Genomic DNA, 15,528 nt, shown 5'->3' with positions numbered 1-15,528 from the left:
GCAAGACAAGAATCTGAGATGTTCCTTATTATTTAGAATAAAACGGTTGACGTGAGGGCCTGGCCTGGAGTCAATGGTAAAAGTCTACAGACAGCAATCGTATCCAAAAAAATTGTACTTTTTTTGCAAATGACCTTCTTTGAAGTTCTTTCACTGCCCTATTTTTACCAGTTTCACTCCGACAGTAAGAACCATTTTGGTTAATTTGTTCACTGGGGGATCTACTCTACATTCAATACATCTATCAGCATCCCTCTTGTCTTCCAGGTCAAGAAATAAGTAGTATAATTGTCAAAATTGATGCATTTTTCACCTGTTGACCAACTTTTTGATTTTTTTTTGTAAATATGAATCTTAAAAGCAAAATAAAATGACTATCAAAACTACAAAAAATCATTTAATATATAATTATGAAAAAAACTTATCACAAGGAACATTTCAATAAAGACAGTGATTACAACTATCATACATAACAATTAACTCCTTACAATTTCCATTTTAAATGATAATTTCCACCATTTTGAGAAATATTTTGGCATTATTATAAAACTGCGTTCAATCTGATAGTTTTACAATATCTTCTTACAATGTATTGAAGTTGCCCTAACAAATAAATAAATGTCAATATGTACATCATGAATTTTTATGAGTCCCCAAAGAGTTTATGAATTACATTCAGCATTGAACAGGAACACTGCTAGAGATCTGTTGATCCTCACACTGCATCAACATTTTACGACAACTTTGTACTGATTTTTTGTCCCCCATGGCCTCATATATCTTGCTAGCTTCACTTATAAGTGTCTGCCTATCTCCTGTATCTGGCAGATGACAACCAGCCATCATTAAAGCTTTAGCTTGTTCTCTGTCAGGAACATCTGTATCACTTGATTCTGAAGATAAAACAAAATTACTTTTATTTAAATCAAAGAGCTCTGAGATGGAAGAAGATAAATGAGACAATAACTTGATTCATAATGAAAGTAGACCACACCAACTTAGCTAGCTATGTACCAGCGATAACTTGATTCATAATGAAAGTAGACCACACCAACTTAGCTTGCTATGTACCAGCGATAACTTGATTCATAATGAAAGCAGACCACACCAACCCAGCTTGCTATGTACCAGCGATAACTTGATTCGTAATGAAAGCGAGCCACACCAACCCAGCTAGCTATGTACCAGCGATAACTTGATTCATAATGAAAACAGACCACACCAACCCAGCTAGCTATGTACCAGCGATAACTTGATTCATAATGAAAGCAGACCACACCAACCCAGCTTGCTATGTACCAGCGATAACTTGATTCATAATGAAAGTAGACCACACCAACTTAGCTTGCTATGTACCAGCGATAACTTGATTCATAATGAAAGCAGACCACACCAACCCAGCTTGCTATGTACCAGCGATAACTTGATTCATAATGAAAGCAGACCACACCAACCCAGCTAGCTATGTACCAGCGATAACTTGATTCATAATGAAAGCAGACCACACCAACCCAGCTTGCTATGTACCAGCGATAACTTGATTCATAATGAAAGCAGACCACACCAACCCAGCTAGCTATGTACCAGTGATAACTTGATTCATAATGAAAACAGACCACACCAACCCAGCTAGCTATGTACCAGCGATAACTTGATTCATAATGAAAGCAGACCACACCAACCCAGCTTGCTATGTACCAGCGATAACTTGATTCATAATGAAAGCAGACCACACCAACCCAGCTTGCTATGTACCAGCGATAACTTGATTCATAATGAAAGCAGACCACACCAACCCAGCTAGCTATGTACCAGCGATAACTTGATTCATAATGAAAGCAGACCACACCAACCCAGCTTGCTATGTACCAGCAATAACTTGATTCATAATGAAAGTAGACCACACCAACCCAGCTTGCTATGTACCAGTGATAACTTGATTCATAATGAAAGTAGACCACACCAACCCAGCTTGCTATGTACCAGTGATAACTTGATTCATAATGAAAGCAGACCACACCAACCCAGCTTGCTATGTACCAGCGATAACTTGATTCATAATGAAAGTAGACCACACCAACCCAGCTTGCTATGTACCAATGATAACTTGATTCATAATGAAAGCAGACCACACCAACCCAGCAGTACCAGCTTTCACCATATTTCATATGTTTTCTTAAAAAACATTTATTTACACAAGTCTACATAAAAACAGATTTCAAAATAAAAGTAAAAATCTCCTAATATTGTTGATTCAAATGAAATTTTGTATAATTTAATACATTGCATCCCAGCATGTTGGGAATTTTTGTACTTGAAGTCTTCTACATGTTTTTAAGTCTTCTTGTGTAGGTTTTGTGGAACTTTCTTGTCATTTTTTTCAAGACTTCAAATTCATTTCATTAATCAACATAAAAAACGTCTGCTTTGTCTGACCCAGTCAGTAAAATGCTTTAAGTAGTGATGATTTCAATAATACAAGTATCCTTCAACCCTGGTTAACTTAATTTCAGAGAGAATTTTGAAAAAAAAAAAAACTTTTCCCCCAGTACATAGATTTTCGCTTGCTAACTATAATGTGTATTTTGTCAACTAATTCTGTATATAATATAAACAATTTGTACAAGATTAAAACAGCTCTGAATTTTTTTAATAACCTGTTATCTTTGTAGGCCTTCCTACTTTAGGATTTCTTTTAGTTTTGTATCAGGATATTGCCATTTTCCCCTTTTCCCCCAGGATAAATGCCCCTTGTAAAAAACTTTTTTGTTTAAATGTGGTGACTACCTTTCAACTGAGCAGATGCAATAGTGGAAACACATGGAAGTGATCTGACAATTTAAATCAGAAGAGAACAGTGTTCACCGTGTATCATCGTACATCGGATATAGGTACTAACCAAGCGGGCGTAAGCAATTTGGATTTTACACGGTAATGAAAATCTTTTTTTGTTCACATAATATCAATGTGTACTTCAATCTAAACATAATTGTTGTTTTAAGAAATGATTTGGTCGTAGCTTGATGATTAGAGATGTCTCATTATTTTCCCAAAACAAGAACGATAACTAAAAACATGTGAAAATACTTGTCAAAGATGTTGGCCCTCATCTCATCCGATATATTCTATATTCATTGCAACTCTTTTTCTAATAGCCACTGTGTGTGTGTAATAAATATAGCTGGTTCAATAATTGGCATTAAAATCTTTCATACATATGTTATTCTTTTATATTTTATCCCGAAAGAAGCGTTGTGTACAGTGTTTAGCTGACCACATAAATCCTTATGTACAGTGCATAGCTAAGTTGTTGTACACCGTACACAAAAACTTTATTTTCATACTCATTTATTACCCCAAAAGTTTCAAGGAATGAGTAATCACAGGTAGGTTTATGATTGGTAACTTTTACTTTTGCCCTGTATTAGGTTTCGTTCAGATAAATCATGTAAATGTCTCAACAACTGTATCGAAACTGAAAATTAGTGTTGACATTCACAACTATTTGCACATAAACAAGTTAATTGTTCTTATAAGAATATCAAAGGTGTTTTATGAATAGGAAAAATCAATGCGAAAAATATTTAAATATAGAAAAGAAGGACACATCATTCATTCCCTCTCCCTTAATTCTTTATCAAAAATCCAAAAATTTCAAGTGTTGAGAAATGTACATTGAATATTGACTAAAGCAAACAAAGATTTTCGTTACCATGCAAGTTCAAAATCGATCATGCCCGCTTGGTTAGTATCTATATCTGCTGTACTGATGATACACGGTGGTGTTAGTACAATTGTGTAATGAAGAGGAAATCGTCAGGATCTTCATTTCTTATACAGAACATGACTTACTATCAGATAATGTTTCACTGTGCCTGCAACGTGGATCTCCTACAAACCACTATCCCAGGTTAGGTTGGGACTGCAATGCGGATTCCTAAAAACCACTATCACAGGTGAGGGGGAGAATAAGGTGCCCGCTAACATGTTTAAGCCTGCCATATACTGTATGTGCCTGTCCAAAGTCAGGAGGTTGTAATTCAGTAGTTGTTGTTTGTTGTTAATTAGGCCATTAGTTTATTCATTTGAATTGTCTTACATTTGTGATTTGGGCCTTTTATAGCTGACTATGCTGTATGGGCTATGTTCATTTTTGAAGCCCATACTGTGACCTATATTTGTTAATATCTGTGTCATTTGGTCTCTTGTGAAGAGTTCTCTCATTGGTAATTATACCACATCTGTTTTTAATTCACAAATTTTGCTCTGTGGTGGACTAGTTTCCCAAGAAGATGTTGTAAACAACGCAAGCAAAATAAAAATAAGTCCACATAAATCTGATTTACCTCCTGTTTTATGTCGTCTTCTAAGACTTCTGTCTAACAGCTGTTGTGTTCTACCTGGACTGGCACCTGCCATCATTCTTCCTGTGGCTTCATGTAAAAATATCTGAAAAAAGGGTAACCAATGTTACTTATACGTTGCTATCAATTATGGTGAAACTGCTATTATTACGATTTCAAATAGTGCTCATTTTGTGTGGACACTTGATTATAATAAATTAAGACAGGAATTAACCTCAAGAGGACCTTTTTGTGACTTCTGATACTGTTTCTGTATTGTATACCCAAGGCTTCCTCTATTTCATGCCTTAAGGGCATACAATACAGTTTTGAACCTGTATTTACAAGTTGATGAAAATTGGCATATAGGCTATTTTTTACCTGATTAAATCAAATATGTGATAAAAAATATACCTTCATGTGCGACTTTTTGAGTAAAATGAGGTCGAAATTTTGTATATTTGCTCAAAATTCAGATTTGTGTCCGTATTTTTTTTTTCGAAAGAAAGACATAACTTTTTTGTTTAAAAAGATAAACACAAATTGTTTTTTGTTTAATAATCGGTAATTTCTGTATTTTATAAGTATCATTAAAAATTATGCAATTTTTATTCCGAAATAACTCTATATTTATCAAATGTTCATGAATAGAGGAAAAAAACGTCAATTTTTGCTGCATGTTTATCAAAATAAAAAAAATTGCGCTATTTACAGATTTATAAATTTTGGGTCACATAATCTCCTTGCAAAATGAAACAAATTGCTATTTTAAAAAATATGGGTCCATGCACTCGTTTTCAAATTAAATCAGTTTGAATGATAAAAATCAATCCAAAAATGCATCTTTTCCTGATATGTCATAGTTTGACGTCGCAAAAATAACATTTTACGTTAGCAACGTCATTACCTTCCCTGTAACTGTATCGTATGCCCTTAAAGGGGCACTAGATCTATAAAAAATCTAATATCTTTCTTTTTTTTTGCTAAATCAATAATGAAATAATAATTAGCTTTTAGCAGCCAGTATGGTCCAATTTTGTCAAAATAAGCTAAAACCAGATGCTCCGCAGGGCGCAGCTATATATGACCGCAGAGGTTGAACCCTGAACAGTTGGGGCAAGTATGGACACAACATTTAAGCTGGATTCAGCTCTAAATTTGGATTGTGATTAAATAGTTGACACAGCATAGGTTTCTGACACAGAATGAATGTGGTCTAATGAACTTAAAATATTTTTTTTGCCTTTGAGCAATTCACTATGCTGTTGAATATTAATCCTCTCAAAAAAATGTTTGAAGAAATTTTCTTTTTATTTATGAAATCTGAATTGAGAAAAATTTAAAACAATGATTTAAGTTGAATCAACTACTATTCTGGACAAAGAAAGATAACTCCAATCAATTGAAAATTTCTTGCTATTGCACAATATTGTGCAATTAGACATTTCTTGCTATTGCGCAATACTGTGCAATTGAAAATATTTGCTATTGCACAATACTGTGCAATTGAAGATTTCTTGCTATTGCGCAATACTGTGCAATTGAAAATTGCTTGCTATTGCACAATACTGTGCAATTGAAGATTTCTTGCTATTGCTGAATACTGTGCAATTGAAAATTTCTTGCTATTGCATAATACTTAATATAATAATTTTGGATCCTGATTTGAACCAACTTGAAAACTGGGCCCATAATCAACCAGGTGCTCCTCGGGCGCAGCTTTATACGACCGCAGAGGTCGAACCCTGAACAGTTGGGGCAAGTATGGACAAAATATTCAAGCGTGATACAGCTCTGAATTTGGATTGTGATCAAATTTTTGACATTACATGTTTTTTTTTACACAAAACAAATGTCAAGATGTCAAGATTTTACAAATCAATTCAAGATTTCTTCTTCAAACTTTTTAAAGCTAAAATTAAATAGTTGATCATGACACAGCATAGGTTTCTGACACAGAACGAATGTGGTCTAATGAACTTAAAAGGTTTTTTTTGCCTTAGAGCAATTCACTATGCTGTTGAATATTAATCCTCTCAAAAAAATGTTTGAAGAAATTTTCTTTTTATTTATGAAATCTGAAATGAGAAAAATTTAAACCCCCCCTTTTTTTTCACATCCCCGTTTCCCTTTATCCAAAACTGATATCAATTCAAATTTCTAATGGAGTTTGCAACAATAACTACTCTTTTAAATACATCATAAAATATTAAAATGTAAAATAAAGTGCTTGTTATCACTGAATGGTAATAAATTTCTATTTACTTAAACTAAAGTTATAGTGCGAAAACCAAGAAAATGCTTATTTTTGGCCCTTTTTGTACATCCTTAACAAATTAATTCCTAAAATGTTGGGACCAAAACTCCCAAAATCAATCCCAACCTTCCTTTTGAGGTAATAAACATTGTGTTAAAATTTCATAGATTTCTATTCACTTTTACAAAAGTTAGAGTGCGAAAACTAAAAGTATTCGGACGAGGACGACAATGCAGGACCATTACGCCAACGTGATAGCAATATACGACGAAAAATTAAAATTTTTGCGGTCGTATAAAAACATTGATTATGTATTATTCACTTGCAATTGAACAATTCGACCTCATTGAATCCATATTCATGTGAACTTCAATTTAACCCCTTAGCTTGAGATTGATAACACATGAATTGTTATGTGTAAAGTTATTTAAAGGAAAGCAATGTCAACATTGAAAGCGAAACAAAGATAAATCATTTGATTGACTCTGATTCGATCAACACAAATTCATTCTTATACAGGTAATAACACTGATAAACATTTATTTTTCATCTATAATATGAAATTAAATAGACCTAGAATAATCCAACAGGACGTGTTTGCCTAATCTATTTAAGGTCTTTCCCCTACATGGGAAAGACCTTATTGTTTTTCTAATGTTTTTTTTTCTTTTTTTTCTTCCAGCATTTGTTTGGCTCGCCCTCCTACCGCTTCTATTGGAGTTATCAATACCAAAATTAAACCATCAATAGAGCTCAACATGAACTTTTACCAGATGAACTTTTGTAGGATTTCACCTTCCCCTTAAGAAGTTATCTCCCTTTTATTGATTTTTTTCAACATGCTCCCCCCAAAATGTGTTAAAAGATATCATGACTTTATTTGGACAATAGGTAGATCTCATCATGATGTATTATCATATGAGGCTGCATAGGATTTCATCATCTACTTTGAGAGTTATATCCCCTTGAAGCAATTTCTTTCATTTGCATTTTTTTGTTAAAAGTATTAGAGATACAATTGAATTGAAAGTGACAGCATGTATTAGAACAGATGGCAATGTTTATAAACATAAACAATTAATTTGTTATTAACCCTTATAAGGAGTTATTTCCCTTTAAAAATTTAAAATATTTTTTCAAAAATTTATATTCGAGAACCGAAAGTCATAGAGACTTGTAACCTTCACCAATAATCTTAAATTCATATGACCTTTAATATGCACCCAAGGTCAAAGGTCACCGAGTGCAAAAAAAAATTACGCTGCAATTTCAAGCTTACATATTAGGAAAACGATAAGACTTTGCTGCATACATACAGCGTGTAAATTGTTCCTCTCGACGAGCTCTACATTTTATGCAATAAGCCCAAACATGTCTGACCGTCTGTTGAAAAGTTACAACGGGATGATTCTTAAAAGTATAGTATTGTGTGTATATCTTTTTAAAGGTAACAGATATCAACCTACTATAAACTGCAAAGATGATCAGTAATTCAAGACCTTCAATTTGAGGTCAATATCAGGTCATGATGAAATTTCACCTTGACCTTCAAATATTACTATGACCTTCACCTTGTGATAGTTGAAAGGTCAAGTGATCCTGAGTTGAATGGTGCTAGTCCCATGTCTCTACGACTTCCGGTTCTCAAGTTTGATATTGCATCATATATTTGATGATTAATTGTGACCTTGGTGAACTTTGAATTTGTTCCAATTCTTTTTCTATAATGTTGATCTTTAACTGTAGATCATTTATCATTTAACAGATTTGAGATATCTATTATCGTTAAAGAGATAATGCAGTTTGAAGTTTTGCGTGCGGAGGCATGTATTTCTGAATCAACAAGAGCTTACCACTTAAAATGTTTTATAAATTGAACAGGTTAACATAGTTATATGATTGACCAAATACTAAAAACATTCCATGGAAAAAAACACCAAAAAATCAATTTGAAATTTTCAAGTTTTGCATTGACTTCGTAAGTTTCATAACTTCTATTTATATATTTGATATTGCATCATTTTTTGCACTTTGTCAAATGGGGTCATCTGATATATCAAATTGAAGGTCTTATTAAACTCTACTGAAAAATGAAAATTTTAAACCACCTTTTCATCCCAGGGGGACGGGTGGGGTCATTTAGTGCAAACAATCAAATTGCTCAGATGGTAAGGTTGTCGCATATCAAATGAAAGAACATAAAGTGTACATTTCAAATTTCAAATTGACGTCTCCCAAAAATGGGTTGGATGGGGTCATTGAGTGCAAAACATAAATTTTCTTTTAAGATAGGGTTGTTGTATATCAAATGAAAGGTCATGATGTGTACATTTGAAATATCAAATTCCCGACCCCCAAAAATTAATTGGATAGGGTTATTAAGTGCAAAAATCAAACTTTCTAGAACATGGCGTTGTCGCATATCAAATGAAATCTCATCTACTCAGTGTTATATATATCATAATTCCGATCTCAAAAATGTAGGCGGATGAGGTCATTAAGTGTTAAAAGTGGAAAGTCTCAGAAGGTATGCTTGTCGTATATCAAACGAAAGGTCGTACAAGCTACATTACGAAAACATCACTTTTACAGGAAAGACCTTTCAATTGTTTTACAAACAATTGAGATACTAGTTATATCTATATTTATGTTTACATCGCTTATATGGTCATTACATGACTTTAGAGGTCAACTTGATAATTAATTAGATGGAGTCTGGACTAAAATACACACTAAACAAAGCTATGTATTTTCATGCTATTGCCCTGTTTATTATTTAGACTTTTAATAGTTTGAATGAATGTTTTAGATTGTTATAAATATAATATGAGAATTTGATTAAAATCGGTGCACATGAATTTGACAGAGCTGGTGCCCCTTTAACCTATCCATATTTTTAGCTTAATTTGATCCTTTACTTATGCTCTTCACTAAAGTATCAATTTTAGATTCAGGATTTGTTTAAACTTCACTCAGTATATCCTTAACATATGAGCTACAGTACATCCTTAACATATGAGCTACAGTACGTCCTTAACGAATGAGCTACAGTACATCCTTCACATATGAGCTGCAACAAATATAATTCGATCTTATGCAAACAAAAATCAATATGTCAAAAACTTTTACCATAGTTCATATTTTATTTTGTATTTAAATGTTCTAAATCAGTATTATACATGTACAGGTGAACGTGCACTTGCATCAGATCAATTTCTGTCTATATCAGCTCATACACAATTGTTCAAAAGGTAACTTAGGTTACAAAGTTTTGTCTAATATTTGTTCCAGATAAATTCAATTGAATAAGTTGTGTTTAATGTAACCTTAATGATGTATTTTTTTGATGGTCATTTAATTTAGTTATATAATTAAAAGTACAGACTTTTATTGGACAAAATGTTGGACTTTTACTACTTTTGTCAGACAAGCCCAGTATAACAAAAGTATCATTTAACCAATGAACATGTTTATTGATGTTTACTGTCCAATCTAGTTTACCATTGGCACTTGCAAAGTCAGTAATTTTGGGAATGAAATAATTGATTTGGGAAAGGGAATAGACTTATAGGCAAGATCTAAAGTTATAGGACATATTTTATAAATTTAACAGCAAAGAATTTTGAAAGGTCTCATAGATAGTAAATCAGCAACCTCACAAATTTGAATGGGATTTGTATGCATTTTGAACTGTTAGAGAGATCATTTTTATTTTTCTGACAGTCTTTTGATCAATAGTCTTTTTTAATGATCTTCTAGCCTTCAAATAATAGCAATATGTATCAATCTTACCTTTGATAAAATTGGTCTATTATCTTGGGCTACTCTCCGTAAGCTGGCTAGATCTTGCTGGAACGCTATCAGTTCTGTTTGAGAACAAGTATATGTTTCATCAGATAATTTATTTTTCTCCCATATGTCTGTTCTTGATGTCAATAACCAATCACATATCAATAACTGAATTAACTGGAAAAAAATGCAAAACATTTTATTATTTCAGTTAATTTAAGTTCATTTCATGATCAAATGCTAAGGAAAGACATGTACTAGATTTCAGAGGATGAAATGTCAGAATCTTGCTTTTAAACTCAAGGCTCACCTATCAGTTTGACATATTTTCTGGCCAGACTTAACCTCGAACTTGCACCAGATGATGAAGCCAAGCCCCTTAATTCTTATCATTAAATAACAAGAGTGCTCACAGTGAAATGTTTCACCTTCTTTACTAATCATTGATATTATGTTGATAGTCCTAAATATAAAGCTTTATTACAACCGTCACATAAACTTAACATTAACCAAGAAAACTAAAACATTGACCAATGAACCATGAAAATGAGGTCATGGTCAAATAAACCATGCCAGGCAGACATGTACAGCTAACAATTCTTCCATAAAACAAATATAGTTGACCTGCAGTATTGCTTAAAAGAAAAACACAAAAACTTAACACTGAGCAATGAACCCTGAAAATCAGGTCATATAAAACCTGCGCGACTGACATAGATCATAAAATAATTCCATACACAAAATGTAGTTGACCTATTGCATATAGTATTAGAAAAAAAGAAAAAAACTTAACTTTTGACCACTGAACCATGAAAATGAGGTCAAGGTCAGATGACACCTGCCAGCTAGACCATAGATGCCAACCCCCTTTTGACACAATCAGTAACAAACTATCAAATTTTCCGTATTTTTGAAAAGTTTTCAGTAATCATTTATAAACGTGCATTTACCAATCAAAATTACTGACGAGTGGTTGCAAAGTGATGTACACTAAAATTTGTCATTTAACATGTTGTCTGTAGTATGTATTCCATTCATTAATTGTTCAGATGTTCTCGACTCAAACATTTTTGTTTTGTCAAGGAGAAGTAGAGAAAGGGAAAAAGCTACTTAATAAAATGCAAGTTTGACTCTTCGGAAGTCAATTAGTTACCCAACAATAGGTTGATAACTCCCGAGAAACCGGAAGCATTAGATTGGCGTTTCCTAAATACTGGACCCAGACGGAAAAGTAATGATAAAAATCCGCGTTTTACAAAATTGAACGTCGATGATTGGGAATCCGTAACTATTCGACTTTGAAAGCAATAGCGTAGTTTATATCGCAAAATCGGAAAAACTACGGAAAAATCGTAATAGTTGGCATCTATGCTAGACATGTACACCTTGTGATCATTCCATACACCATATATAGTAGACCTATTGCATACAGTATAAGAAAATGACCAAAACACAAAACTTAACTATAACCACTGAACCATGAAAATGAGGTCAAGGTCAGATGACACCTGCCAATTGGACATGTACACCTTATAGTCCTTCCATACACAAATTATACTCGACCTATTGTTTATAGTATCTGAGATATGGACTTGTCCACCAAAACTTAACCTTGTTCACTGATTCATGAAATGAGGTCGAGGTCAAGTGAAAACTGTCTGACAGGCATGAGGACCTTTCTTGTAACTTTAATGTTTTTCTATAATTGCAAATTTTATTTTTGCCTTTGCCTATTCCCCTTATCTGCCATCTTTCCTAAACAACATCGAGGCTCATTGTTGCCCTCTCCTCTCCAAAGTGATGGATAAAACAAATCACTATGGTTGCATTGCAGAAGCACTGCAAAATCATTAAACATGCAATGCAACTACAATGCACCACAGTAACATGTAACCTGGTGTCCTGAGAAACAGCAAGTAGAATACATCTCTTAAAGGTTGTTTACTTCTGGTGGCTTTAATATCAAATTAATCTTCTTACAGAACTGTAGTTTCAAAGAATTACCATTATTATTTTTTTTACATCAACTTTGATGTGTAATAGATATTATAACTTATATATAAAGTGATATTCCAATAAGTTAAAAACAAATCTCTTATTGCTTCTTCTAAATAAAAACTAACCAATTGAAACCCCCAAAAAACAACAAAAACAGTTATAAAGTTGTATTACATGTAAACAACCTACCTTAACAATGTCTTTGTTTTCTTTAGTATATAACAACTTAAGACTTTCTCTAAGGAGACGACCACCTCGGTCACACTGTCTGATGTAATGGGATGAGCTATGACTATCTCTCAAAACATTCCGCTTAGCTCTGAAAGCTACCAACAAAGCCTTAGGAAGAGGATCGCTACAATAGAAATACAAGTTGAAATATCTATGTGTTAACAAATTAAGGTCTTGGACTGTGTGTACTTCAAATGTTTATTATAGCCTGCATATGAACCAATAAAATACTTCGCTGAGCACAGCCTGATACAACCACAGAGGTTGAATCTTGAACAGTTGGGGCAAATTTTGACACAATATTCAAGTTTGATACTGTCTGAATTTGGATTGTGATAAAATTTTTAAATTAAAACAGGCTTCTGACAGAAAATAAATGACCAAAGTCCTTACAAATTTATTGTGCAGTACTGTGCCATTGGAGATATCTTCATGGAACTTAAAAAAATTATGAATTAAAAAATTTAGAAAAAAAATCCCCCCGCCCCTAAACTCAATCTCGGCCTCTCCTTTGAGGTACAATTTCAGAGAGATTCATACACTTACACACAAGTTATTGTCTGGAAACTAGATAAATTCTTGTTATTGGCCCTTTTTGACCTCTTATTCCTGCATGTTTTGGGCAATTACCCCAAAACCTCAATCCCAGCCTTCCCTTTATGATATGGAACCTTATCGCATCGCAGGTAAATTATCAATTAACGCTGTCACGTGGTGACCCCCTACGAGACTGTAGGGGGTTAGTAAATTTCATAGGGGGTTCATGATGCGTTAACCGTAATGTCATCGATTAATGTTGTTGTTTTTCATTGTTTATTATTTAACAAAACGCAGCAGAATAAGTCAAGTGTGCGATAAATTCTTTATACGGTTAACTACTAACCCCATACAAACCATAGAGGGTGAATAAAATCCATAGGGATTTGCCCTCGGGCCTCACCTGCTATAGATTTTACTAACCCTCTATGGATCCATAGGGGGTCAGTAGCAAACCATAAAACTTATATTTTGGTACAATGTCAGAGAGATCCATACACTTACACGCAAGTTATAGTTTGGAAACTACAAAAATGCTTATTTTTGGCCCCTTTTTGGCCCTTAATTTCTTAACTGTTGGCACCATAACCCCAAAAATGAAACCCAACCTTATACTTGTGGTATTAAACATTGCGATACAATATCAGAGCAATCAAAATACTTATACACATGCCATTATCCTGAAACTAGAAAAATGCTTGTTTTGTGCCCCTTATACCTAAACGGTTAGTATCATCTTCCCCAAAATCAATCCCAACCTTCCTTTGGTGGTATTGAATGTTCCTAAAAAAATCAATAGAGATCCATTCTTTCTTAAGTTATTGTTCTATAAACCAAATGTGTCTTAGGAATTGCTCTTGCTTCTTTTCTTTTTATGAGTAACCAAAAGGTTATTTTAATAGAATCAAGACATTTATTTATTATTTATCATAAAATGGGTTAAAATTTAGCTCTAAAATGGGCATTGATAATCACAATTTTTGCTCAAATGGGTTATACTTTGGTCCTGAAACACCCGATTTTTCCCGCTAAAATGTCCTCCCTCAAATTAGCAAACATTTACCCAATATTAATATGGCTGAGTGCATCAACTAGAAACTTGTATGGCCCTGTGGATTATTATCAATTATTGTCCATGAAGATTTTGTAACAATTAAATCTTACTCAGATTGCTGCAATTGTCTAGGGAAGGTATCACATTGAGAGTAGCTCCTTTCAGCATTGTCTTCGTCCCCGGACAGCCAAAATATACCAACTGTTAAAATGGCCGACCACCACTTTGAAATATTGTCTGTTTCTGTACAAGGCCCCCCAGTCAGCTGTGTTGATGATGGCCCAGCAGCTGCTTCTGCCAGTAACTGGGTATATAAAAGAACTTCAGACTCCTGTGTCATGTTGCCAGGCAGTCTTTTCTCCGGCATCAGTAAGCAGTACAGAGCCCTCTCTACCAAAAACTCTCTGAAAGCCTGGGTCACATGTTCTAATGGATTAGCTGAAAAAAGACAGTAGATGCATCCTCAGAACATATTGATAGGGGCTGTTTCAAGATTCATCAAAGTAAGGGACCTCCTAGGAGGCATTTAAATTAATTTATATAAATTGCCAGTGTTGACTTAATTTTGTAAGAACTAAAAATTCTGATTATAAATCTGAAATACTAATTTCTTGATTTTTCAAAATATATAAAATGATCAAATTATGGTGGTACATGTAGATACAAATTTTCATGTTTGATGTTCTGTCAAAGCCCAATTTTTAAAGTACATTCTATGCCTCTTTTTTTTCAATTTACATCCTGGAAATGCCTTCATTTTACTTTGTAGTTGACCTTAAAAGTTAGCCTGGTTTATAGTCCCATGAGAAAAATGAATCAAAGTGATGGAAATCACTCATGGAAAGATTAGAAGAGTAGTTTGAAAAATTTCTAATTAATGTATGGTTGGGGAAAATGAACCCGACCGTGCAAAGGGCTGTATAGCCAGTCAAGGTATTAAAAACTTCCATTTGTTGTTCATTAATAAAGCACTATTTCTGAAAATTGCATTAACAGCAGGTTTTTAGAAGGAAAAGTGCTTTTCCAGTATGAGAATAAAATGAGCTCATTTAATTAAATAATATGGGTCTCTTAATTTGCACAATTTTATTTAAACTGCAGTTTATATCTTATCCAAATAATGTTCAATTGCAAATCAAAAATTCTTCGAGTAAATGCTTCCAACTATCATTGTAATACATAAAATTTAGACTAACAGCTAAGAACTTTAAAGTGTCAACAAAAATAATCTAAACATGTTGTTTTAGGGCATTTTGTAAGTTGAAACATAGGTTATATGACATTGAAGATCAAAAGTTGTAGAGTGCCTTTTGATCAAT

General features: G+C 33.4%; 1 protein-coding gene across 1 annotated transcript in view; it reads right to left on the bottom strand.

The window, feature by feature from the left end:
• Nucleotides 1–384: 384 nt before the first annotated feature.
• LOC143042518 (sterol regulatory element-binding protein 1-like) overlaps nt 385–15,528 on the bottom strand; it is a 47,719-nt gene continuing 32,575 nt past the window's right edge. Inside the window, exons 10-14 of the mRNA XM_076214873.1 lie at nt 14,320–14,647; nt 12,577–12,742; nt 10,393–10,566; nt 4,347–4,449; nt 385–893 (exon numbers count right to left, since the gene is read on the bottom strand). Coding sequence (XP_076070988.1) covers nt 676–893; nt 4,347–4,449; nt 10,393–10,566; nt 12,577–12,742; nt 14,320–14,647 — 989 coding nt within the window. The 3' untranslated portion in view covers nt 385–675. The remainder of the gene's footprint in view (nt 894–4,346; nt 4,450–10,392; nt 10,567–12,576; nt 12,743–14,319; nt 14,648–15,528) is intronic.

This window comes from Mytilus galloprovincialis, chromosome 8, assembly GCF_965363235.1.
Source record: "Mytilus galloprovincialis chromosome 8, xbMytGall1.hap1.1, whole genome shotgun sequence".
NCBI lineage: Eukaryota > Metazoa > Mollusca > Bivalvia > Mytilida > Mytilidae > Mytilus > Mytilus galloprovincialis.
This window is presented reverse-complemented; position numbering and strand designations above follow the sequence as displayed.